We start from the raw sequence: 26,787 nt of genomic DNA, 5'->3' as shown, positions 1-26,787 counted from the left end.
AAACCGGGGGCCTCACTCCACCGCGGGGATGCCACTGGTGGCCATCATCTCCTCCCAGGCTCCACATCTGAGCCTTGTACAGAGCCATGTCATTGCAGACCCTGCAGTGGTTCAGCCTGCAATCTGGGCATTCTGGGTTGAGGGGGGGCCCTGAGTCCCATGCAGTTTCCTGGTTTTCGGTCTGTGTCTGGGTCCCTCTTCCTTGGTCCCTGGGCAGTGTGGTGAATGAGATTCCGAAACCTGGCCTCTCCAGGCTCCTCCAGGTTACCATGCGAAGACATGGGCTTCCTGGTGATCTGTGGACCTCGTGGAGGGGTTCACGTGATACCGCGCATAGACGTTCTGGGCTGGTAGCCCTTTGAGGTACAGCTCCTGCAAGATCTGGTTCTGACGGACCTCATCCTGGATCACCTTCTCCCTGGGGTGTCCCACCATGGCTTGGCGTTGCTCCATTGGGTTCGATGCGCTCTCTGCTCCCTCGTGCCTCTCTCCCTGGCCCCGGGCTTCTGCCGTCTCCAGGCAACGGTGTCCCACGCGGTCTCCAGGCAACAGCGCTCCCACAGCCCCAGCTCCTGGCGACCCAGCCCTTACCCCAACCGCCCGTGGACACCTCCAGGAAAAGGCTTCCTGTCACGAGACAGACCCGGAGGTCACGGGCATGCGGTTAGGCTTCACCTTGGCCAGTCGTTTCCCTCCCAGCGAGCAGAGGCGCTGCTTCCTCATGCTCTCCCTTCTCCGTCTAGGGCCTGCAGTTTGCTCGGTGGTTCCAGACCAAGGCCCACGGGGAAGCCATTGCCAAATGCAGAGGCTGGCGCGGCTGGCTGAGCAGGCAGCGGAGGCCGAGGGTGGGTGTCCGTGGTCCTGCGTCCCCGTGTCCACAGCCAGGCCGCGGGGACCCCAGGGTCCGCTCTTTCGCTGCCCGAGCATGGTGCCTGCAGGGGCCCCTCCGTGGGGTCGTGGATCGTCAGGGCCGCGTGGGTGGCTGGGTGGGCGCGGGCTGCAGGCAGGCTCTAAAAGCAGGGGCTGGGCGGGGGCGTGGGGGGATAGGGAGGGACGTAGTGGAAGTTGGGGCCCCAACGGACATGCGGGCGGCAGATGCAGCTCTTATGAAGATTCAGGCAGGAAGAGCTCGGCAGGGCGATGCCCACGACGGGGTAGTGGACGGGGACGAATTGGTTCAGAGACGGGTAGCAGATGGGGCAGAAGGACGAGTAGGTGGGATGGAACAGGAGCGTAGTCTGCGGGTCCAGAAACGGGGGACGGATGGGAGGAAAGAAGAGCAGACTGCCAGGGCGCGGCGGGGTGGCGCCGAGCAGGAGCCGGGGTTGGGAGGCGGAGAGGCGGGGCAGCTTTCGAGTCATTTTCAGCGAGTGCAGCGCTCCCTCGTCGGAACGGTCGGAGTGCGCGGCGAGCGCGGCGCCTGCGCGGCTTTTGTCTCCTCCGGGGGTTCCAGGGAGGAACGCGCTTTGTGACCCGCGCCCCACCCGAAGCCGGGAGCGCCCCGCCGGTCGGCACAGGGCCCCGTCTCCGGGTTTAGGACGGAACAGGGGAAATGGAAGACAAGACAGACTACAGGCTCCCGTCATCATGCCCAGCTAATTTTTTGTATTTTTAGTAGAGACGGGGTTTCACCGTGTTAGCCAGGATGGTCTCGATCTCCTGACCTCGTGATCCGCCCGCCTTGGCCTCCCAAAGTGCGAGGATTACAGGTGTGAGCCACCGTGCCTGGCCTGTGACTTACTTTTCAATCTAACTCTGGCATAACATTATAAGAGAAGGAAAAAATATTTAACCCCAAAATATATTTCCTTGCCATACCTTAAAATTGCCCTGCAAAGTCTCTTGTGGGAAAAATCCGCATTCTATAGAGAACCCCCTCCCCCTTTGTTTTCCTTCCTTTCTTTCCAGATCCAGGAGATAATCAACTAAGAGCCAGGCACCCTTTTAGGTCCCATAAGAAACATTTTACAACCTGCTCTCTCTAAAGTCGGCTATGTGAGAGCTTCCGCTGCGCAATAAAACTTAGTCTCCACAATCCTTTATCTGTAAGCTAAACATTCCTATCAATCCCAAGTCTTTAAACAAACTCAACCAATTGTCAATCAAAAAAAGTTTACATTTACTTATAGCCTGGAAGCCCCCACTTTAAGTTGTCCCACCCTTCTAAACCAAACCAATGTATTTCTGAAATGTAATTAATGTCTCATGCTTTCCTAAAACATAAAAAACCAAGCTGTGCCCCAACCACCTTGGGCACATATTCCCAGAACCTCCTGAGGGCCATGTCATGGGCCACGGTCACTCATATTTGGCTCAGAATCAATCTCTTCAAATATTTTACAAAGTTTAACTCTTTTTCATCAACATCACCATAATATCTGATTTTTCCCCAACGTCCTTTTCCTCTATTATTTGACAAAACCTTCCGTTGTACTCTCTGGAAGTCCAGCTACATCATTCAGCAAACTCCCCTATTCCCTGGGAGTGCTTCTTTATTGACAGTCCCCTGTGACTCCTGGCTTTAACTGTACCTGCATTTCTCTTGAGGACACTGTTTCCCTTGTATCTCAGGTAGAGACTACTCATTCTTTCAAACTCTAAAGTACTTCAGGGTGAGAATGTGGGTGGGGTATTTCTTCTCCTTGCTCCTTCTAATTCCTTTAAAACCATTATTCCTCTTTTCTATTAGAAAATCTCTTGCTCCTTAGAAGCTTGTGCTATGAGCCACCATGTGCCTGGCTTGTCCTTTCAGACTTCCTGGATCCTCTCTTTTTCAATGAAAACGTTCACACTTGTCTCAAAGTCTTATTCTTGACTCTGTCATGCTGAGTGGGTTCAATGTCCATTTAGATGGCTGGATTCAATTCTCTGGCCTCTCCTTTTTTGTGTGTTTTTTACTTATAAGAAATCATGAGGCAGGGCGTGGTGGCTCATGCCTGTAATCCCAGCACTTTTGGAGGCTGAGGCCGGCGGATCATGAGGTCAGGAGATCGAGACCATCCTGGCTAACACGGTGAAACCCCGTCTCTACTAGAAATACAAAAAATTAGCCGGGCATGGTGGCAGGCTACTGTAGTCCCAGCTACTCGGCAGGCTGAGGCAGGAGAATGGTGTGAACCCAGGAGGCGGAGGTTGCAGTGAGCTGAGATCAAGCTCACTCCACCTGGGTGACAGAGCGAGACTCCGTCTCAAAATAAAAAGATATTATATATTTTGTAAAAGTTTTATTTTTAATTTATACATAAGAATTGCATAGATTTATGGGAAAAGTTGTGTAATGATCAAATCAGGGTATTTAGCATATCCATCACCTCAAATTGATGAGAATATTAAATAGCTTCCCTTTTAGATATTTTGTAATATACACTACAATATTGTTAAATATAGTCACTGCGGTGTGCAATAGGACACCAGAACTTACTCCTCCTATCTAGCTATAATTTTGCACTCAACCAATCTCTCCCCATTCCTCCCCAGCCTCTAGTAGCCACTATTCTGCTCTGTACTTCTATGAGATCGCCTTTTTTTTTTTTCTTGAGATGGAGTCTTGCTCTGTCTCCCAGTGCAGTGGCGGGATCTCGGCTTACTGCAACCTCCACCTTCCAGGTTCAAGCAATTCTCCTGCCTCAGCCTCCTGAGTAGCTGGGATTACAGGTGCCCACCACCATGTCCGGCTAATTTTTGTACTTTTAGTAAAGACGGGGTTTTACCATGTTGGCCAGGCTGGTCTCGAACTCCCAACTCAGGTAATCTGCCTGCCTCGGCCTCCCACAGTGCTGGGATTACAGGCGTGAGCCACCACACCTGGCCATGACACATGATCAACTTTTTTAGATTTCACAAATGGGTGATTTTGTCTTTCTGTGCCTTATTTCACTTAATGTCCTTTAGGTTCATCATGTTGCTGCAAATGACGGGTTTCATGCTTTTTAATGACAAAATATTATTCCATTATGTGTATATACTGCATTTTCTTTATCCACTCATGTGTTGATGGACACTTAGGATGATTCTGTGTCTTGGCTATTATAAATAATGCTGCAGTCAACATGGGAGTGCATATTTCCCTTTGACATATTCATTTTCTTTGGATACATACCCAGCAGTGAGATTTCTGGGTCATATGCCACTTCTACTTTTAATTTTTTGAGGCACCTCCATGCTGTTTTCCATAATGGCTAGATTTGTGTATATACCCACCTAGAGTGTATAAGGGCTCCATTTCTCCATGTCTACACCAGAATTTGTTATTTTTTCTCTTTAAAAACATTTCTAGATTGAGGTGTACATGTGTAGGTTTGTAACATGGGAGTTAAAACATAATCCTTTCTTTTTGTTTTTCATAAATTGAGACAGGATCTTGCTATGTTGCCCAGGCTGGTCTTGAAGTGCCTTGACCTCCTAAAGTGTTGGAACCACAGACATGAGCCACTCCACCCAGCCTAAAACTTCATCTTCTTTGGTAAATGTGCTTTCATCTTCAGCATTCCAGACTTAGTACCATCCTCCCAGGCACTTATGTCCTCTTCTTTGCTCTCATCCTTGGCATCTTGTCCCAAACTGAGTCCTGTCAATTCCACCTCTAAAATAGATCTGTAATATCTTTCCTTTTTCTCTTAGCCACTTTCATGCTGCTGATAAAGACATACCTGAGACTGAGAAATTTACCAAAACAAGAGGTTTAATAGATTCACAGTTCCACGTGTCCGGGGAGGCCTCACAATCATGGCAGAAGGTGAAAGGCATGTCTCACATGGCAGCAGACAAGAGAAGAGTGAGAGCCAAGCGAAAGGGGTTTCCTCTTATAAAATCATCAGATCTCAGGAGACTTATACACTACCATGAGAACAGTATGGGGGAAACTGCCTCCATGATTCAATTGTCTCCCACTGGGTCCCTCCCACAACACAGGGGAATTATGCAAGCTACAATTTGAGATGAGATTTTGGTGGGGACACAGCCAAATCATATCATTCCACTTCTGACCCCTCCCAAATCTCATGTCCTCACATTTCAAAACCAATCATGCCTTCCCAACAATCCCCTAAAGTCTCAGGCGCCCCCCACCACGCCTGGCTAATTTTTTGTATTTTTAGTGGAGACGGGGTTTCACCGTGTTAGGCAGGATGGTCTCTATCTCTTGAGCTCGTGATCCGCCCGCCTGGGCTTCCCAAAGTGCTGGGATTACAGGCGTGAGCCACTGTGCCCGGCCGGGGTTTCTTCTTATAAAATCATCAGATCTCGTGAGACTTATTCACTACCAGGAGAACAGTATGGGGGAAACCACCTCCATGATTCAATTGTCTCCCACTGAGTCCCTCCCACAACGCAAGGGAATTATGGAAGCTACAATTTGAGATGAGATTTCAGTGGAGACACAGCCAAGCCATAGCCCTGTCACTCTAGTCCAACCATCATCTCTCGTCTGGTCTTCTGTGAAGTCTCCCGAGTCACTCTGGCTCACCTCCAATGCAATCAGCAGCCAGGGGACACTTTTTAAAACATAAATCTGACCGTCATGTGCCTGCGGAGTGTCCCGGAGGCTGGATGGAGAACGCCCTCCTCAGCTTTTAGGATTCATAGGGCGGGGACCCAGGTGCAGCAGGTGAGGAGTTGGAAGTCATCATAGAGAGGCAGGGTTCATGAGAAGCCATTTCGTCTCTGTGGAGCCTTTGCCAGGCAACATGCTCGCTGCTGCCCAGGAGAACCTCCCAGGATGCTAACGTGGCCCTCTGGGCTGATGACAGGGTGCTTTTGTAGGTGGAGCTGGGCATCCCCAGATTTCCCCACACTGTAATACCTTTTAATTGTTGGTATGTGCTAGAGCTTGGTGGAAAAAATAAAATGGATGAGTTCCATTTTGGGGGTCAGGATAGAGTTTTTAATGGGTGCATTAGTTCTCTTTTTACCCCAACTCTGCCAACAACCGAGAGGAACCCAGTGTTCTCACACTCCCCTCCCAGAGTTAAAGTTCAGGAACTCCCTGGGTGTCCAAATCTGGATCCTTGCTCACAGTGCCCTGCCTTGTGGTCTCACCATCTCAGCCACAAGTAGAGAAAAACAAAATCTTCTTTTTTTTTTTTTCAGATGGAGTCTTGCTCTGTGGCCCAGGCTGGAGTACACTGGCATGGTCTTGGCTTACTGCAACCTCTCCCTCCTGGTTCAACTGATTCTCCTGCCTCAGCCTCCCGAGTAGCTGGGATTACTGGTATGTGCCACCATGCCCGGCTAATTTTTGTATTTTTAGTAGAGATGGGGTTTCGCCATGTTGGCCAGGCTGGTCCAAACTCCTGACCTCAAGTGATCCACCTGCCTCGGCCTCCCAAAGCGCTGGGATTACAGGCGTGAGGCTCTGTGCCCGGCTGAGAATAACAAATCTTAACCCTCGATGTCTGCACTGGGGATGCAGAGTGAGTGACTTCCAAAAAGTCATAAATACGCTTTAAATCATTCATTTACTCATTCCATAAACATGTACTGAATACCCCTTATGTGCCATACGGAATACAGGAAAAAAAAAAGCCTTTGTTTTTGTTCTCAAGACAACAACAAACCAAAGTGCTGTAGGTGCTATGGTAGAAATATCCACATGTTGCTTGAAACACAAGGAACACACATCTAACCTGGGGCCCAGCATTGGAAGCCCAGTCCAAATCTTGCTGGGTGAGGTTGTAGGAATTCTTCGGTCATTGACTGATTCAACAAAGATTTACTGAACACTTACAGTGTGCCAGGCTGTTGTCTGGGCACTGAAGACTCAGTCTTATAAATGAAGTAGCGAGATTCACAGCTCTCACGGAGCTTGTGTTTGAGTTGTGGTGTGGGGAGGGAGCTAAGGCAGGGGATGCAGAAGAAACAGACTGTATACCAGTCAGCCGATAAGCCATTGATTCCACGGGTTTTACTGAGTGTCTAATATGTGTCAGGCAGAGTGTTGCATGCTGGTATTATAAAGACAAATGAGACACAGCCCCTGTCCCTGAGGGTTTAGATAAAAAGGAAAGAGCCTGTAGGAAGGCCTAGTGCAAAGAATGGCGCTGTGTTTGGGGAAAATCAAGCTGTTCAGCTGAGCTGGGGCACAGGGTGTGGTGAGGGAGGGGGCTCCCTCTTTTAGTCATGAAATGCACCCTTTCCACAACTTGGGAAAGAATCCTTCCTGGAAACTTCATATGAACCCTCTTAAAGTACTTATCGATGTAGACATTTGGAACACGCTGTAGGTCCTGGGTGTCTATAAAATAGCATCATCCAGCCGATCATCTCTCCCCACATTGCTGAACTGAGGACATGTGAACTGGTGTCTCTCAGTGGTTCAGAACAGGGGCCAGCAACCTACGGCTCTAGGGCCACCACCTGTGCAGTAAAGAAAGTTTTTTTTGGGAACACAGTCTTGGCCATTCATTTAAATATTATCTATGACTGCTCTTGTGCTACAATAGCAGAGGCGAGTAATTATGACAAAGACCACATAGCCCAAAAACCTGTCTGGGCCTGTAAGAAAAAGCTGCCAACCCCTGGTCTAGGAGCTCTGCTTACCTGAAATACAAACCAATAATGAGTTTCTGACACACCAAGTTCAATTCCCTCCCTCCCTTCCTTCCTTCCTTTTTCCTTTTCTTCCTTCCCTTCCTCCCTTCCTCTTCCCTTCCTCCCTTCCCCTTCTCACTCTCTTTCTCCTTCTCACTCTCTCTCTCTTTCTCTCTTCCTTCCTTGTTTTCTTACCTAACCCATATTTCCAGAAAATGATGTGAATAAAGACAAGTGTTGGACCTCAGTGTGTCAAAGTTAAACTACAACTAGGATCTGCCTTCTGAGGTATGGCAAGAAACGAATTGGTTAATGTTTGCAAAATGCCAGGACATTCTTGAATAAAAGGCCCTATATAAGTTCAGAGTATTTATAATTATTATGATTATTATTATAATTTATGAGATGTCATAAATCTCTCCAAAATAGGATGAGATCAACACTTTTAACAAGAGAACAGGACTCTATATAAATCGCTGTGGGCTCACCACCTCTAAGGAGGAGCACTGACTGAAGACAGGTGAGTGTGAAGCAGAGGCATGGATCTTACACTCGGGCTTATTGAGGATGAAAATCCAGTGTATGGTGATCAGTTGGCAATGATTGTGTCTCTGCTGCATAAGAAATATCGGACTCAGGCGAAACTTAAGGACCTTGCAAAGAAAACCCAAGTTTGAAAAGATTTGTAGATGATAGAATAATTTTTCCTGTTCATTATAACACTTACCAAAATGTAGATATCTTTTAATGCAAGTATGTCATTACTTTTGGATTTGTGAGCATGTGCAAATCGAATAATGGGAGAAAAGAAATGTGTGTGCACTTAACTGTAGCTGTAATAGGGCCAAATGTGATGTCATATTTGTTAACTGAAAGCCAAAAGACTAAGGTGTTTGTATTTTGCCAGATGGTAAATCTCTTGCCTGCCCTCATGGGCAGTCTTGCCAATGCTACATTAACCTATAACCATAAGTATTGGTTCTATAACAGCCTTATTTTCTCTGCAAGCTGCGTAAGAACTAAGGCCAACATGTCTAACAGCCTCGGCTAACAGACTAAAAAGACAGATAAGCCTCTAGAGTCCATAGACAGAACAGAGAGGCCAAGTATCTCTGATTTGCTCTGTGCAGAAGGAAACATTCATGGGGAAATCTCCAGCATAGGATGATCCTTCCTGGAGTTCTGAACTCTCAAAAACGCAAATGGGAAAAGCAGGCACTGAGAGAAGGAACTCCCTTCCAGCTCACAGTGTCTCTATGCAGGGAAGATTTGCCTGCCCAGAGGGAAGAAAATGATCAAACTTTCAGAGGTCTTCTAGGCTGGTCATTATTGATTACAATCCAAATTCAGTGAATAGGTATTTTCACAGCCATGTGAAGGTGCAGCTCTACACAGCGTAACAGCTTAAAATGAGCCTTCCTGTTGCTGCCCTGTATTTTTGCTCTAAAAAATTGTATTTTTCTCAAAAAAAAAGATCTTAGTGGCAGAATAATTTTATATTATTTTATATTTGTGACTACATTGCTATTACTATTTTAATTTTAGGCCTGTTGGTGCATAGCAATCTGTGAGGCAATGGGCTGGAGTGTTGCTGTACGTGCATGTGTGTGTGTGTGTATGTAGGGAGGGAGAAGATTAGAACAGCAAGAGGAGGATGAATACGATGTGATGCTACTGGAAAGGCCTTTAAGAAATTTAAAAACTTAAACATTTTAAAAATGGAATAAAATAAATATTTAAAAATTTTAAAAAAAACAAAAATTAAAAAGTAAAAATAATAAAAAATTAAAAATAATTTTAAAACAGGTCAGGTGTTGGTGGTTCCCAGCACTTTGGGAGGCTGAGGCAGGCAGATTGCTTGAGCCCTGGAGTTTGAGACCAGCCTGGCCAACATGGCGAAACCCCGTCTTTACTAAAAATACAAAAATTAGCTGGGCGTGGTGGCACAGGGCTGTAATCCCAGCTACTCAGGAGGCTGAGGCAGGAGAATCACCTGAGCTCAGGCAGGTCGAGGGTGCAGTGAGCCGAGATCACATCACTTCACTCCAGCCTAGGTGACAGTGAGACTATGTTTTGAAAAAAAAAAATTAAAACAATTTTAAAAATTAAAGAGTAATCTAATGAGACATTCTTACAGGCTTATAATGGTGAGATGATTCCACAATTTTGGGCCACTGCACTCCCACCTGGGAGACAGAGTGAGACCTTGTCTCGATTAAAAAAAAAAAAGAAAAAAAGAAAAAGAAAAAGAAAAAAACCCAGGGGCTGGGCGTGGTGGCTCATGCCTATAATCCCAGCATTTTGGGAGGCTGAGGTGGGCGGATCACCTGAGGTCAGGAGTTCTCAACCAGCCTGGCCAACATGGTGAAACCCCATCTCTACTAAAAATACAAAAATTAGCTGGGCGTGGAGGTGTGTGCCTGTAGTCTCAGCTACTCAGGAGGCTGAGGCAAGATAATCACTTGAATTCAAGAGGCGGAGGTTGCAGTGAGCTGAGATCGCACCACTGCACTCCAGCCTGGGCGACAGAGTGAGACTTTGTCTCAAACAAAACAAAGCAAAACCCAACAAAACAAAAAGTAATTAAAATTAAAATTAAAAAATTAAAAAAAGAAAGGCCTATCGGCACACAATGAGTAGGTAGACACAGAGACATGTTAGCAATAAACAAGGGTGACAACACAGCTTAGAGCAGGCGACCATGCCTAATGTGGATGCATACAGGAGTTCTCAGTTCTCTCAGGATTAGGTGGGGACACCACAATGGGGCAGGGGCACCTTCATTGGGCACATTGAGGTGTTAATACGTCACATTTCTGGGCTGGATGGAGGGCCCCAATGACCTGCAATGATACTGTTTAAGGTAAAGATTGAGAGCATTCATGGAAAAGGTTCTAAGGTGAGAAAACCATAAGACCAAAGATACCTGTTTCTACCTTTTCTAGAAAAATTGATGAACTGAAGAAGACATGGTCCATTATGCCTTACAAACTTACGCAGTGCTTTGGGAATTCCAAAGTACTCAGTGGAGAGAGGGTGAGTAGAGGAAGATGTCCCCATCCAAGCCACCAGGAACATGAGGTAGCTCCTGAGGGATGCTCTGGTTGTCAGTTTCCAGTGTGCCTCGCAGGCCTGTTGCCCCAGCTTGTTGACACCCCCTTGCTGTTTGTTACTATTTTGCTCTCTGGGAAGGGAGAAGAGGGATGCTACCATAAACATTGTGCTTGACATCATGACCACTGTGCTGCCTTGGTCTGACATCTTCATAATGGTTTTAAGCAGAGAGCCACAGGGGAATTAACAAATGAGTCGTAGGGAACTGACAGACACTCTTTGAGCACACCCGAGTGATGTCTCAACAATCTCTTCTAAACACAGAGTACTTTTCGTCACTTGTAAAGTTGGGCCATAGAGTTTGGGTTGCTTCAATATGCTGTATTTATGGACAAAATGACATTGTTCATCCATTTAAGAATTCCAAGCTAGGTGTGGTGGCTTGAGCCTGTAATCCTACCTACTCAGGAAGCTGAGGTGGAAGGATCACTTGAGGCCTGGAGTTCAAGACCAGCCTGGGCAACATAGTGAGACCCATTTCTACATAAAAACTAAAAAATTATCTGGGCATGGTGGCATATACCTCTAGCCCCAGCTACTTGGGAGGCTAAGGTGGGAGTATCACTTGAGCCCAGGAGGTCAAGGCTGCAGTGAGCCATGATCGTGCCATTGCACTCCAGCCTGGGTGACAGAGTGAAACTCTGGCTCTAAGAAAAAAAAGAAAAATTCCATTGTCACTTCTTGCTCTTCCCTGATGAAACTGAAAAACTTTACCTTGATGACCTGGTCCCAGGAGCAACTAGAAAGTAATTCTGTGTTCCCATCAAGTGGCACATGTATTTACATAGACTCTTTCATTAAAGTGACTTCTCAACACAGATATTTAGTTCCAAGCATGGAAAATAAGGTAGCTCTCCTGTTACAATAAAAGCTGAGTCCTTCCACTTGGGTTTCCAAGAGGAAGTATTTTTTCTTTCCTGGAAAAGCAGCAAAAGGAGTGAAATACCCTGGGTGGAGCATTTGAATGTGAGCAGTGCTTTTTCCTGAAGGGTCCTTCCATAAAGCCAGTGATGCACTTTCATGAGACCATGAGCTTTTCCTATACCCAAGCAGCTCTTTGTCCATTCTTTTCTCCTGGGATTGGTTGTCCTCTCTTGTTTACTGCTGGAGGCTCAGGATGCTGAATAAATGACTCCTGTTGGGTGATTAAATCTGAGAGTTCCTGCAGACCCAGCTAAGATTCCAGGTCCCTGAATCTTTTTGGTGTTGGGACTGAGCATGACATTTTGTGCTCAACTAAGCAAAATCGGACAGACCATCTCAATGTTGTAGAGAGAATAACAAAAAGCATGACTGCATCTGAAGGTCATATGCCCCCTCAGTTTAAGAAGACAGAAAACGAATAACTTCCTTTTTCTTTTTTGAGACAGGCTCTTGCTCTGTTTCCCAGGATGGAGTGCAGTGGTGTGATCATAGCTCACTGCACCCTTGACCCTCTGGGCTCAAGCAATCCTCCTGCCTCAGCCTCCCAAGTAGCTAGGACTACAGGTGTATGCCACCACACCTGGCTTCAAATGACTTCCTTAAAGCCTCTCCATCTTGAGATGTGATCTCTTCCTGGGTGTTTGAAAGAAACAACCCATAAGGTTAACCTCAAAACAAAAGAGATGAGAAAAGCATCATGAAAGTACCAAGTGCCTTGTTTATATGCACATTCCTACATGTAATGACAGTAATAATTCAAAATGCTAGGCTGCCAGGCTCTGCTGACTGGGGCAATGATGACATACACCCTGGAGTGGCAGGGCTTGGTGGGAGGCGCTTTGGAGGCAAAGGTCCAGAAACTCTACCATTCCCTGAGGTTAACAGCAAACTATCCTGGGTGGTATTTGTGTATTGGTTTGGTAGCCAGTAGGAAAACCAGGGCTGTTTGTACTCATGGAAGGTGATTAGGGGAATGGTTGGGATAAGAGAGAGAGAGAGCACATGAGCGGGTGCTCCATGTTGGCCACGTGTTCATTCTCCAGTCTCGTGAGCACCTCATGAGTTCAATCCTGGGACCCCTGCCCATGAGCCAGCTTCTTGGGGATTTGCTGGTGGAGGTAGCTCCATTCTCCCTGGGCTCTGGTCCAGGTTTGTTGCCGCATTGGGGTTTTACAGAGGGGGAATGGGGAACATGGCTCAAGGTGATAAAGGGGGTCTGTGATTCCAGGCTGGGGTTAGAGCAGTGGGAAACGTCTTCCAACCAGTGTACATTCCAGGGCACTGAGGAAAGCGTGGTCTTTCCTCAAACCTGAAGAAGAAGGGACCTAAATTCCAAGAAGTCACCAATACAAAATTTTCCTTTTGATAATGGAGATAATAAAGAGGCTCTTGGGATGAGGTATGGGCATCAGAAATTTGCTTTTCAGGGTCTGGAGCCAGGTCAGTATGTTTCTCGGTGGTTGAGATTCAAAGTGTCTTGCCTTCTTGAAATAAAGTAGTTGGTAACTTGACTGTATGTTGAGTTCCTGTGGGCTGAGTAAGAGTCTTCTCATTTTTAGATTAATTGAAAGGATGAATGGAGCACTTACTTGTCCTACTTTTGCTTTTTTTCACTATGATTCAAATAATTCATTTTCTTAGGTCAGATATGGGGAAATTTGTTCTTTTCACCCCTGCTTCTGTAGAAATATTACATGTTGTTACGAAGATGACTGATATTTTTGTATTCTCAAGCTAATTTTTGTTTTAAAAGTGTTTCAGGAGCCGTAGAGCCAGATCGTCATCATGTCTGCATTGTGGCTGCTGCTGGGCCTCCTTGCCCTGATGGGTGAGTGTGGCTGATTTTTCCAAATGACTTTGGAGATGGGAAGGATAAGCACAGGAACACAATGGCACTTCTAATACTTGAAAATGCAACAAAAAAGATTATTTTTTCCCTAAACTGTCCAACAAATCCTGGAGTTAGGAACAGCCACCAACAATCAGCCTCTCCCCAAATGTCCCACAGAAGATTGGGGTTCTCTGGAATGCAAGGTGGGCTTAAAACAGCACTGCTTGAAGCCAGACTTCAAATATACACCATCAACAGCTGCTCATTGTCCACTATAAAAAATGCCAAATTGAATTTATTCCTAAAGCATTTATTTCCATAGAAGAATCGAGGTGGTTGCCAGAATAAGACTAATGAATAAGACTAATTCAAATAGAAAACCAGAATCAAGGCAACCGAGTACATGTGACTAAGCTAATCACTGAGGCTGATTTAGTTGCTGTGATTGAACTTCAGCTTTGCAGCTGGAGGAAAAAGGGAAAGTACTTGTTTTTGTTGGTTGGCTTTTGTTTTTGTGTTTTTTGAGATGGAATTTTGCTCTTTCGCCCAGGCTGGAGTGCAGTGGTGCAATCTCAGCTCACTGGAATATCTGCCTTCCAGTTTCAAGCGATTCTCCTGCCTCAGCCTCCCAAGTAGCTGGGATTACAGGCGCCTGTCACTACACCCGGCTAATTTTTGTATTTTTAGTAGAGACAGGGTTTCGCCATGTTGGCCAGATTGGTCTCAAACTCTTGACCTCGTGATCTGGCCTCCCAAAGTGCTGGGATTACAGGGTGATCCACTGCGCCCGGCCTACTTGTTTTTTAATAAATAAAAGGAGGAAGCAAAGTTCCTCAGGAGAAGCTAAATTTTCCTGACTCTAAATTCAATAGATTTCTTAGATGAGGTCTCATAGTCATTCATTTAGTTATTGACCCATTCATTCAACAAATATTTAAAAATGCCTACAAGGTGCTAAGCATTGGGAATACAAAGAACTTTGAGGATCATAGAGTGTGGCTAGGGAGAGGTCCACAAGGCAGGAACCACGGAGTGATAAAACCAACTGCAGTACTAAGGGTATTTGTCACCAGTCATAAAGATAAAAGTGCACTGATTAAAAAATAAGAACATGTCAGCTGGTTTAATTTTTAGTATATTCATAAAAGATCTAGTCTTTTCATTTCCACATTTTTCTTAGATTACTTATCACAAGTTTGTAAAGTAGAAGTATTTACTCCAAAAGACGAGTATTTATGAACCCCATAAAGTTCTAAGAAAATAGAACCTGAAAATGCATTTATGTAAACACACAGGACACATATGATTATAGGCAATAGATATATCTCCAAAGATCTGCAAATCATTAAGGTTTGATAATCTAATCTACTTTAGTCAAAGGATCAAATAGATTAAACAGAGTAAACCAGGTGTATGCGGTGGCTCATGCCTGTAATCCCAGAACTTTGGGAGGTCGAGGCGGGCAAATTGCTTGAGCTCAGGAGTTTGAGACCAGCCTGGGCAACAAGGCAAAACCCCATCTCTTCAAAAAATTACACAGGTGTGTTGGCTTGTGCCTGTGGTCCCAGCTACTTGAGAGGCTGAGGTGGCAGGATAGCTTGAACCTGGGAGGTTGAGGCTGTGGTGAGCCATGATCATGCCACTACACTCCAGCCTGGGTGACAGTGAGACCCTGTCTATAGATTAATTAATTAATTAATTAAAGAGTAATCTAATGAGACATTCTTACAGCCTTATAATGGTGAGATGATTCTCAAAAGGAGCAATTTCCTGCCTACTGTAGGTATCTTAGTACTGACTCATGTGCCCCCATTCTGGTGTGAATTGTAGATATATTATAAATACTTGTGCACCCACCTTGTGTGAATTGTAGATCTAAATACTCATGCACTCTCCTCCTGGTGTGAAGAGAAAGAACATTCTCCTCTTCAATGGCCTTTGTGAAATCCTGAGTGTCTGAAACCACTCCTCCCCTTCAGTGATGACTGGAATGACAGAGGTAGAGAGAGATGGAAAGGAGAAAGAGATAAAGGGGAGAAGTGGAAAGTGGGTGGTCTCATGTGGAGACTGGTCCCATGCCTCTCTCCTTCACTCCCTTCTGCAGCCTTAGGCTCTTATCTAGAAGTGTACCTGACAGAAAGTGTAGCCAGCCTCAAATCCTCATTTACGAGCAGTGCCTTACTTTGGATCTGGGTTGATATCCCAGAAAGATCCAGGTTTTATACTTGTTTCTCCAGAGCAAACATAAATATTTCATCAGAGCAACAAGTTAGGAGTATTTGACGGAGAAGTGCTCAGAGTTCATATAAGATGAAAGAAGAGGCTGGGCGCGGTGGCTCACGCCTGTGATCCCAGCACTTTGGGAGGCCGAGGCGGGCGGATCACTTGAGGTCAAGAGTTTGAGACCAGCCTGGCCAACATGGTGAAACCTCGTCTCTACTAAAAATACAAAAATTAGCTGGGCGTGGTGGCATGCACCTGTAATCCCAGCTACTTGGGAAGCTGAAGCAGGAGAATCACTTGAACCCAGAAGGCAGAGGTTGCAGAGAGTCGAGATCGCGCCACTGCACTCCAGACTAGGTGACAGAGCCAGACTCCATCTCAAAAAAAAAAAAAGAAAAAAAGAAAAAAAAAAGTAAGATGAGGACTATTTTACAGGGAACAAATCCTCTCCTTTGTGTTCCAAGATACCACCTGACAACATCAAAGGGCACCAGAGCTTTACAAAGAGTGTAACTGCTTCAATAGCTCCAATAGTTACTCATGTCTGCAGGGGAGCAGGTGAGAATTTGGTATTAAGGAAATTTTTGTGATCATTTATCGGATATTTCTCATTTAAATTTCAAGAGTTTCAATTGCAGGGTGAAGGTGATGTAATGGATTTTATTATTGTTACTTTTATTAATGTAATTTTATTCATGAACAGAAGAATGATGAGAACTAGTTCCGTGCCTGAGGCTGAACTTTCCTCAACTTGTAGACTTGTCTGAAAGCAGCAACTGGGGATGCTATGGAAACATCCAAACCCTGGACACCCCTGGAGCATCTCGTGGGATTGGAAGACGTCACGGCCTGAACTACTGCGGTAGCTATGAGCTTTTGCCCTCTCAACCTATCCCCCGGCTTTCACTGTTTCCCATGCCTCACGCTACTGAGTGTTGGAAAGAGTTCCGGGTATGGGGTCCCAAAGCTCCGCTTCTTGAACAAGTCACTTAGCTGCCCCTGCATCCGTGGCAAGGGGGCTAGCAGTACGGTATTTACAGTGTTGTTGTGAGCTCTGATTGACACAATGTGGACAAGGGTGCTTTTTATTTTTTATTTTTATTTATTTTTTTTGAGATAAGTTTCTGTCTTGTTGCCCAGGTTGGAGTGCAATGGTGCGATCTCGGATCACTGCAACCTCCACCTCCCGGGTTTAAGCGATTCTCCTGCCTCAGCTTCCAGAGTAGCTGGGTTACAGGCATGTGCCACCATGCCTGGCTAATTTTGTATTTTTAGTAGAGATGGGATTTCACCATGTTGGTCAGGCTGGTCTCGAACTCCTGACCTCAGGTGATCCTCCCTCTTTGGCCTCCCAAAGTGCTGGGATTACAGGTGTGAGCCACTGCTTCCGGCCGAGGGTGCTTTTTAAACCATAAAAGCACCTAGAAGGTAAGGCTAGCTAAGTAGATTAATATTGGCTTTCCTTTTGCCCAGCATTCTTATTATTTCAGAAAGGTTTAAACTTGCATGATTTCTTGGTATTGTTTAGGAGCGGAAAACTGTGCAATTGTGAACAAACTTGTTGAGGAACACTATCTAAAGACTTATTGAAGGGTTTGGCAGAATTTCTCCTTCATGTCAGGTTGCAGCTGATAGGCAGGCACATTTCATTTTATTGGGGTGCTTAGAATGGGACCAATGGTTCCTATGGCCATGGAATTGTCCTGGGTGGGCCAGAGCAGCCCCTGAGAGCCCAGCCGAAGGGCACTGACAGCCACAGGGGACCCTGGCTCAGGGGATGCTGACTCAAGCTCACAGGAGGAGAGCCCTAACCTCGGGTCAGGGAGTGGCCACTACTAAAGATTTAAGACCAAAATCTGGGATTCTCAGTCCTCGACCATTACCCAGATCCTTGGATTGTTCTTTCTCTCTCCCCTTGAGCTCCTGTTGCAGCATAAGTCACAACAAGCTGCATCATTCCTTTTGCGTTTGGTTTAGGAGTTCATGCTTCTGAAAGGCTGGCTGAAATAGACATGCCATACCTCCTGAAATATCAACCCATGATGCAAACCATTGGCCAAAAGTACTGCGTGGATCCTGCCATGATCGCTGGTGTCTTGTCCAGGAAGTCTCCCGGTGACAAAATTCTGGTCAACGTGGGCGATAGGACTAGCATGGTGCAGGTAACTCTTCATCCGTTGACACATGTGGCCATTCTGCTATGTGGCACCACTGCTTTGTTTTTTGGATGATGGCAAAGCTTCACAGAACACAGCATGAATGAAGGTCTCTAGAGCTGTGACAGTGACAGTTCTGCCTGAGAGATATGAGCAGCAACATTTCTGCTTCATGTTGAGCCACAATTTCTTTTCACAGTAAATAATGCCGTGTTTCCAGAATATCATCCGGGCCACGCTATTCTGGATTTCTGGACCTAAGTGGTCCAAGAGAAAGATCACAGATTAAATCTTTCCTCAGTTACTTTGTAGCCACATGGCCTTGAATAAGTCATTTAATCTCACTGGGCCTTAGTTTCTCTACCTATAAAATGCCATTCTTACAGCATTATTATGAAGATTCCATGAAACAATGCAAAAAAGTACCTGATATCTGTTGGATTCTCAAAAAATGTTAAATTTATTTTCCTTTATCTTTTTTCTGTACAATTCTTAGTTCTGAAGATTGAGTTTTATTTTTGCATGAATTCTGTCTGGTATCACTTGCCAGATAGAGACTTCTGGGGAATGGTCACTAATCCACTGTTGAATTAACTCTGCGCCAGGGAATCAGTGATGGCAAGGGTGAGAATGAGGCTTGATTTTTTCCATTGATCTCACACTGCTTTTGTGGTTGTTATTGAGGAACCTGTGAGTATTGCAGTCTTTTTTTTAAGATTTTAGAAAAATTTATTTCTCAATGATCTCTCCAAATTTGCTTCCCTTGACTTTTTTGTATGATACTTTTAAAGTACTTTCAAATACTTTATTTTACTTCGATTTGGAGACCTATCCAATAATCTGATAAGATGAGGTGAGGGACACATAATCCATCCTTGACAAGTGAGGAAATAGAATCACAAGGAAGGAGTTGCTGCTACAAAGTCACATGGCAGCTGCAAGAGGCAGAACTGGGACTGAGAATATCTTGTGATGTTAGGGCTGGCATCATTTCTGCTGCGCTGTTCTGTCTCCTTTGTAAAATCTGGCTTTTGAGGAAAGGATGAGTCCATTTCCTTTGAAGATGAAATAAGAATTCCCTAGATTTGGGTCAGGTGCAGTGGCTCATGCCTATAACCTCGTCCTTTGGGAGGACGAGGAGGGTGGATTACATGAGGTCAGGAGTGCGAGACCAGCCCAGCCAACATGGTGAAACCCCATCTCTACTAAAATTCAAAAATTAGCTGGGCATGGTGGTGCATGCCTGTAATTCCAGCTACTTGGGAGGCTGAGGTGAGAAGATTGCTTGAACCTGGGGGGTGGAGGTTGCAGTGAGCTGAGATGATGCCACTACACTCCAGCCTGGGCGAGAGAGTGAGACTCCATCTCAAAAAACAACAACAACAACAACAACAAACAAGAGAATTCTCTAGATTTGGACATTTCTCCCAAATATGATGAAACCTACATGGAAGTGATAATCAAAGGTGTATAAGAAGGGTTAGAAGTCCCTTTAGACGTTCAGACCATCTGGAAAAAGAATTACAAGTTCAGACAGAAAAATCCCTTTCTGGCCTGTTTGGAGGGTTTGCACTGGCAGCATTGAAGGAGGGCATCACACTGCTACCTACACTAACTCAGTCATTAACTGAGTTACACCCTTAAGCTGAAGCAGCAGTGAAAGGTCTGCTCGTCCCTTCCTTAGCCCAAACCTTGTAACTTGACTATCTTTTTTCTTTGGCAAGAACACCACTTAACATTAACATGAGATCTATCATCTTAACAGATTTTTTTTTTTTTTTAAGACAGGGTCTGGCTCTGTCACCCAGGCTGGAGTATAGTGGCATGATCTTAGCTCACTGCAACCTCTGCCTCCTGGGCTCACACGATCCTCCTCAGCCTCCCAAGTAGCTGGGACTACAAGCATGCGCCACCATGCCTGGCTAATTTTTGTATTTTTTGTAGAGATGGGGTTTCATTATGTTGCCCAGGCTGGTCTCGAACTCCTGGACTCAAGTGGTCTGCCTGCCTCAACCTCCCAAAGTGCTGGGATTACAGGTGTGAGCCACTTTACCCGGCCACAGATTTTTGTTTTTCAAGTCTAGTTTACTGACTCTCGAAGCTTATTGTGCATATGAACACCTGGAGCTCTTGTTTACATGAGAATTCTGATTCAGTAGGTCTGAAATGGGGCCCAAAGTTCTGCAATTCTAATAAATAAGTTCTCAGTTGTTGCTGATGTTGCTGGTTCCCAGACCACATTTTAAGTAAAACCCAGGGTATAGGTTTGGTCAATATGATGGGTGCTGGAAGCAGTGGTGGGGAGACAAAGGATCAGAGAGTCCTTGCCTTATTTAGGGTGAGACATAGTTTCGGTTACAAAATAGGCTGGGCACAGTGGCTCACGTCTTTAAAATCCCAGCACTTTGGGAGGCTGAGGCGGATGGATCATTTGAGGTCAGGAGTTTGAAACCAGCCTGGCCAACAAGGTGAAATCCTGTCTTTACTAAAAATACAAAAATCAGTCAGGCAGTAGTGGCAGGTGCCTGTAATCCCAGCTACGCAGGAGGCTGAGGCAGGAGAATCGCTGGAGCCTGGGAGGCGGAGGTTGCGGTGAGCTGAAATCATGCCACTGCACTCCAGTCTGGGCGAGAGAGTGGGACCCTACCTCTAATAATATTAATAATAATAATAGTTAAGACAAGAGTAAAAAGGAATGTATAAAAAGAGGGACACATTGAAATAACAAATTAAGATGATAGTAGCAACTACAAGATATTAATAATTGCAATAAATATAAATAGAGGAAACCTACTGGTTTAAAGACACAGATGTATGAACGAGATTAAAAGCCCAAATCCAGATTTACATGGTTTATGTGAGAAACACTTAAAGCATTTGAATATGCAAAAGTTTGAAGTAAAAGTATGGTAAAAAGAAGACCTATCAGGAATACAATAATCAAAATAATGTTGATAACTATGATATATTAAATAAAATACACTTTAGAAGAAAAAATATTTGGTATGGAGAGAATCATGACATAACAAAAAAGATTGAATTTATCCAGGAAGTATAGCAATTTAAAACAAGTAGACGCCAGTAAAATAGCCTCGAAATATATGCAGCATAAATTATTATTACTATAATAATAAACCTGCTATCATAATGGGAAATTTCAACACATCTCTCTTGATTATTTACAGGTTATACAATAAACAAACCAGCAAAGATATAGAAGAAAAATAAGTAAAACAATTAACACATTTAACAAGAACACAATTAAGAGGCTTGATTGTTAATTGGGGAGGGAGGGAGAGCAGGAAAGAAAAATGAGGGGGATATAATTATTTACGTATCCATTAGGATATATACAATTGTTTCATGCACATGAGGAACATTTTACAAAAGTTGATCATATATCATCTATTAAAGAAATCCTCAAAAATTTCAGATCTCACAATAATACAATTATGCTAGAAGATAATTTTAAAAATTAAAAATATCTCTGATCATATGGAAATTTAAAATACATGCACACACACACATACACAACACTAAGTAACTCTTAGGTTAAAGAAACAAATCATAGTGAAACTTAAAAATAACTAAAACAGGATGATAGAGAAACACTAGATATTAGAAACTATGAGATATGGTAAAAATGCTTTAAGGGAGATTTACAGTCACAAACCTAATATTAAAAAAAAAAGAAAGCCTTTTTTCTAACCTTTAAGTTCAGGGGTTTATGTGCAGGTTTGTTCCATAGGTAAACGTGTGTCATGGGGGTTTGTTGTACAGATTATTTCATCACCCAGGTATTAAGCCTGTACCCTTTAGTTATTTTTCCTGATCCTCTCCCTCCTCCCACACTCCACCCTCCAATAGGCCCCAGTGTGTGTTGTTCCCCTGTATGTGTTCATGTGTTCTCATCATCTAGCTCCCACTTACAAGTGAGAACATGTGGTATTTGGTTTTCTGTTCCTGTGTTAGTTTGCTAAGGATAATGCTGGCTACAGATGTGTAAACACACAATACAGTGTTGTTAATTATAGGCACAATGTCATACAACAGATCTCTAGAACTTACTTGTCTTGCATGACTAAAATTTTATACCCATTAATTAGCAACTCCCAGTTTCCCTCTCCCCATCAGCCCCTGGCAACCATCATTCTATTCTTTGCTTCTATGAACTTAACTATTTTAGATACCTCATATAAGTGAAATCATGCAGTATTTGTCCTGTGACTGGCTTATTTCACTTACATAATGTCCTCAAGGTTCATCTATGTTGTCATATAATGCAGGATTTCCTTTTTAAGGTTGAATAATATTCCATGATATGTGTATACCACATTTTCTTTATTCATTCATCTGTCAGGTACATTTAGGTTGTTTCTACCTCTTGGCTATTGGGAATAGCTTTGCAATGAATGTGGGAGCTCAGATATCTCTTTGAGATCCTGATTCCAATTCTTTTGGATGAATACTCAGAAAGGGGATTACTAAATCATATGGTATTAATTTTTACTTTAATTTTTTTTTATTTTTTGAGACAGTCTCACTCTTGTTGCCCAGGCTGGAGTATAATGGCATGATCTCAGCTCACTGAAACCTCCACCTCCTGGGTTCAAGCAATTCTCCTGTCCCAGCCTCCCGAGTAGCTGGGATTACAGGCGCCCACCACCACACCCGGCTAATTTTTGTATTTTTAGTAGAGATGGGGTTTCACCATTTTGGCCAGGCAGGTCTCAAACTCCTGCCTGGTGAGCCCACCTGCCTTGGCCTCCCATAGTGCTGGGATTACAGGTGTGAGCCGCTGCACCCAGACCATATGGTAGCTCTAATTTTAATTTTTTGAGAAACCACAGTACAGTTTTCCATGGTAGCTGCACCATTTTGCATTGCCATCAACAATGTACGATTCCAGTTTCTCTACATCCTCACCAACCCTAGTTGTCTTAGTCTGTTTTCTGTTGCTTATTACAGAATACCTAAATATGGGTAATTTATGCAAAATAAAATTTATTACTTACAGTTCTGGAGGCTGGGGACCCCAAGGTCAAGGGGACACATCTGGTAGAGCCTTCTTGCTGGTGGGGACTCTTTGCAGAGTCCCAGGGTGGCTCAGGGCCTCACATGGTGAGAGGCTGAGTGTGCTGGCTTAGTCTCTCTTCCTCTTCTCATAAAGCCACCAGCCTCACTCCTGTGATAACCATTAACCCACTAATCCATTAATCTATTCATAGATTAATCTAATCACCTCTTAAAAGCCCCACCTCTCAATACTGCCACATCAGGGATTAAGTTTCAACATGAATTTCACAAGAGACAAGCATTCAAATTATAGCACCTGTCTTTTGCATTTTTGACAGTAGCTATTCTAACAGGTATAAATAGCTTTACTGTCTGATCTCCAGGTGTTGTTGGAGGGCCAGTTCAAGTTCTTGACTTTGCCGCACAGAAGAATTTGGGCACGAGTCCAAAGTAAAAGTAGGCGAAGAAGTTTATTGCAAAGCAAAACTACACTCTGGTAGCTGGGTGGAGAATGAGACAGCCTCATGTGACATTGGGAAAATCCCTTCATGGAAAGCTTATATGATTATTCATAAGACAGAGGGGATGGTTATTGCTGTTAAGCATGTTTTGGGTTCTCCGGGATGCACATGCGCTATTGTTGTGCATGCTAGCACGTACATCGCGTGTCTCAGCATTTTAATTCTCCACCCAGGAGTGTGCTTTTTTTTCACTCTTACAATGAGCATAGGTCAGCCCAAGGACACTAATCATGGGTTTCTGTGCTTGCATGGATTTGGGGATTTTCCCTTCTGTTCTTTGTCTCCTTACTGCAAATTTTTTTTTTTTTTTTAAGACAGGGTCTCACTCTGTCACCCAGGATGGAATGCAGTGGTGCAATCATGGCTCACTGCAACCTCTGCCTCCCAGGCTCAATTGATCCTCTTAGGCTCAGGTGATCCTCCCACCTCAGCCTCCCAAGTAGCTGGGACTACAGGCACACACCACCACGCCCAGCTAATTTTTGTATTTTTTGTTGAGATGAAGTTTTCCCATGTTGCTGAGGCTCGTCTCGAACTCCTGAGCTTAAGTGATCCACCTACCTTGGCCTCCCAAAGTGCTGGGATCACAGGCATGAGCCACCGTGTCTGGCACTGTAGGATATTCTGACCATGAGTCCGAAATGTAGTTTGTGCACTGTCAGTGGTTTGTTCTGTCCACCTGTCTGGCAAATTTGTTCCCCATAAGGGAGGCTATGACCACCCTATCTAACCTACCTCACAGGAGACTGACGGTGGCATTGGTTCCATCGAAGGTGAAAGGAGAACAAGAGACGGGAAATGAACAAGCGCCATTGAGCCCAGTAAGCCGGATCACCCTCCCACCCAGCTTACGTGGCTTCTTCTCTGCCTCCTTCCCTGCAGGACCCTGGATCTCATGCTCCCACATCCTGGATTAGTGAGTCTCAGGTTTCCCAGACGACTGAAGTTCTGACTACTAGAATCAAAGAAATCCAGAGGCGGTTTCCAACCTGGACCTCTGACCAGTACCTGAGAGGTACGTGTAACGCTATCAGTCAGTTGTCTCAAGCACAGAATTAATAGGGACAAATATAATACATTGCACCAGATTCCCCGAAACTCCAGCTGCCTCCTGTTAGGTAGTTAGTAAAGAGAATCAGAGTTAACTGCTGAGTACGCTAGGTCAGCATTAACCTATCTCATGCATTTCAGGTGGACTCTGTGCCTACAGTGGGGGTGCTGGCTATGTCCGAAGCAGCCAGGACCTGAGCTGTGACTTCTGCAATGGTGTCCTTGCACGAGCCAAGTACCTCAAGAGACACGGCTTCTAACATCTCAGATGAAACCCAAGACCATGATCACATATGCAGCCTCAAATGTTACACAGATAAAACTAGCCAAGGGCGCCTGTAACTGGGAATCTGAGTTTGACCTAAAAGTCATTAAAATAACATGAATCACATTAAAGGAAGAATTTTGACCTGCATTTATAATATGTAGTGTATGTCTGTGTGGATCAAGGGCCGTGTTTCTTTAAAGGTATTCTCATGGACATTAGGCATGCTGTGGGTTTTCTGTGAAGTGAATTTTATTTTTCACTGACTGGCGTTGCCAGATTTAGCAAACAAAATGTAGGAAGCCCAGGTCAAATTTGAATTCCAGATAAATGACGAATAATTTTTTAGTATAAGTCCCACACAATATTTAGAACACATTTATACTAACAAATTATTAACAGTTTATTTAAAATTCAAAATTATCTGGGCTTCCTATATTTTATCTGGCAACCCTAACATTAACTTCTTTGATAAAAGTCAGTGTTTCACATTTTAACTGAAAAATTTTGATGAGAAAAAGGGTAAGATGGCAGCCAGCCCCATCTACTGTATGAAATGGCTTTAGGAAAGTCACTTGCTAACTTTCTGGCATCATCTTAACCCTAGAATTGTCTCTCTGTCATGAAAGTTATTGTCTCCTTTTCTTTCCTGGACAACTGAACCTTCTCCTACACCCAAACTCCCTAATTTTCCTACCCAAATTGTCTCTAACTCAGCTAAATTATTCCCTAGTTTGGGGGCACTTAAGTCACCAAGAGAGCCAGGCCATGGGAGGTAATTCATCAGCCGGAGCTGCCCCCAAGCACATTGACTGTGCACTGTACTAGTAAATTACTGAATTTGAAGATTTATATTCTATAAAAGTTATTCATGTCCCATTCTATTATCTGTACAATATCAGCACTTTACAGATTGAGAAAGATGATATAGCAACTAACAAATCCTACTGAATCCTCTATCTGCAGCCACTACATTAAGAACTATAAAACCAGGATGCAAAGACATTGTCCTTGTTCACAAAGGCTCCTGTATTAGTCCATTATCACACTGCTATAAAGAACTGCCTGAGACTTGGTAATTTGTAAAGGAAGAGGTTTAATTGACTCGCAGTTCCGCATGGCTGGGGAGGCCTCAGGAAACTTACAATCATGGCAGAAGGGGAAGCAAACACATCCTCTTCATATGATGGCAGGAAGGAGAAGTGCCAAGCAAAGAGGGAAAAGCCCCTTATGAAACCATCAGATCTTGTGAGAACTCACTCACTATCATAGAACAGCAGCATGGAGGTAATGGGAATGTGGGGATTATGGGAACTACAATTCAAGATGAGACTTGGGCAGGGACACAGCCAAACCATATCAGCTCCTTTTCTAATTCAGATACAGACAATTAGTTAAGAACACAATAAGCTAATTTCGCTAAAGAAGAAATAAAAAATATCAGCCGGGCACGGTGGCTTACGCCTGTAATCCCAGCACTTTGGGAGGCCGAGGCGGGTGGATCAGGAGGTAAGGAAATCGAGACTATCCTGGCTAACACGGTGAAACCCCGTCTCAACTAAAAATACAAAAAATTAGCCGGACGTGGTGGTGGGCGCCTGTAGTCCCAGCTACTCGGGAGGCTGAGGCAGGAGAATGGCGTGAACCCGGGAGGCGGAGCATGCAGTGAGCCGAGATGGCGCCACTGCACTCCAGCCTGGGCGACAGAGCAAGACTCTGTCTCAGAAAAAAGAAATAAAAAATATCGAGGGCGTGTCAATAGGTGAATTTTGGAGAACTGAGGCCCAAATTCACGCAAGAAAGAGGCAAGGCCATTTATTAGGGATTGCTCTCACACCAGCCCTGAGAGGTTGCATCATTTTTATTCCCTAGAACAGACAAGAGAAGTGGCAACCAGAGTTGTTGATAGTATAGTTGGCCCTCCATAGCCATGGTTTCTGCATTGGTGGATTGAATGTGAATGGAAAATATTCGGGAAAAAAATTGCATCTTGGGAGGCTGAGGCAGGAAGATAGCTAGAGCCCGGGAGTTTGAAGCCACAGTGAGCTATGCACCACAGCACTCTAGCCTAGGCAACACACTGAAACCTTGTCTTAAAAAGAAAAAAAAACTTACGTGTACTGAAAAAGCACAGACTTTTTTTTCTTGTCATTATTCCCT

At 44.4% G+C, this 26,787-nt stretch overlaps 1 protein-coding gene across 3 annotated transcripts; it reads left to right on the top strand.

Annotated features, from left to right (window-relative positions):
* Nucleotides 1-538: 538 nt before the first annotated feature.
* On the top strand, nucleotides 539-24,777 carry LYG1 (lysozyme g1). 3 transcript variants are annotated; one of them, XM_055378490.2, is made up of 9 exons: nucleotides 539-845; nucleotides 6,088-6,208; nucleotides 7,957-8,047; nucleotides 10,473-10,563; nucleotides 13,319-13,393; nucleotides 16,377-16,481; nucleotides 17,597-17,781; nucleotides 24,195-24,327; nucleotides 24,504-24,777. In XM_055378490.2, the coding sequence occupies exons 5-9, from the start codon at nucleotides 13,351-13,353 to the stop codon at nucleotides 24,620-24,622; spliced, it is 585 nt and encodes a 194-aa protein (XP_055234465.1). In that variant the 5' UTR covers nucleotides 539-845; nucleotides 6,088-6,208; nucleotides 7,957-8,047; nucleotides 10,473-10,563; nucleotides 13,319-13,350; the 3' UTR covers nucleotides 24,623-24,777. The 3 variants fall into 3 exon arrangements, with proteins under 3 accessions (XP_055234465.1, XP_030863990.1, XP_063551686.1); XM_031008130.3 differs by lacking the exon at nucleotides 6,088-6,208 and having other exon boundaries at nucleotides 24,504-24,770; XM_063695616.1 differs by lacking the exons at nucleotides 539-845; nucleotides 6,088-6,208; nucleotides 7,957-8,047; nucleotides 10,473-10,563 and having other exon boundaries at nucleotides 13,254-13,393; nucleotides 24,504-24,770.
* The last annotated feature ends 2,010 nt before the right edge of the window (nucleotides 24,778-26,787 follow it).

The sequence above is a fragment of the Gorilla gorilla genome, chromosome 12, assembly GCF_029281585.2.
Source record: "Gorilla gorilla gorilla isolate KB3781 chromosome 12, NHGRI_mGorGor1-v2.1_pri, whole genome shotgun sequence".
NCBI classification, from domain to species: Eukaryota; Metazoa; Chordata; class Mammalia; order Primates; family Hominidae; genus Gorilla; species Gorilla gorilla.
The sequence above is the reverse complement of the archived record's forward strand: the minus strand, read 5'-3'. Positions and strand labels throughout refer to the sequence as shown.

What these genes read in the sequence shown, in the direction of transcription:
- LYG1 (XM_055378490.2), top strand. Translation starts at nt 13,351, where the DNA reads ATGTCTGCATTGTGGCTGCTGCTGGGCCTCCTTGCCCTGATGG. An exon ending in ATAGGACTAGCATGGTGCAG is followed by an intron (nt 17,782 to 24,194) that starts GTAACTCTTCAT and finishes CCTTCCCTGCAG; the next exon opens with GACCCTGGATCTCATGCTCC. An exon ending in CTCTGACCAGTACCTGAGAG is followed by an intron (nt 24,328 to 24,503) that starts GTACGTGTAACG and finishes CATGCATTTCAG; the next exon opens with GTGGACTCTGTGCCTACAGT.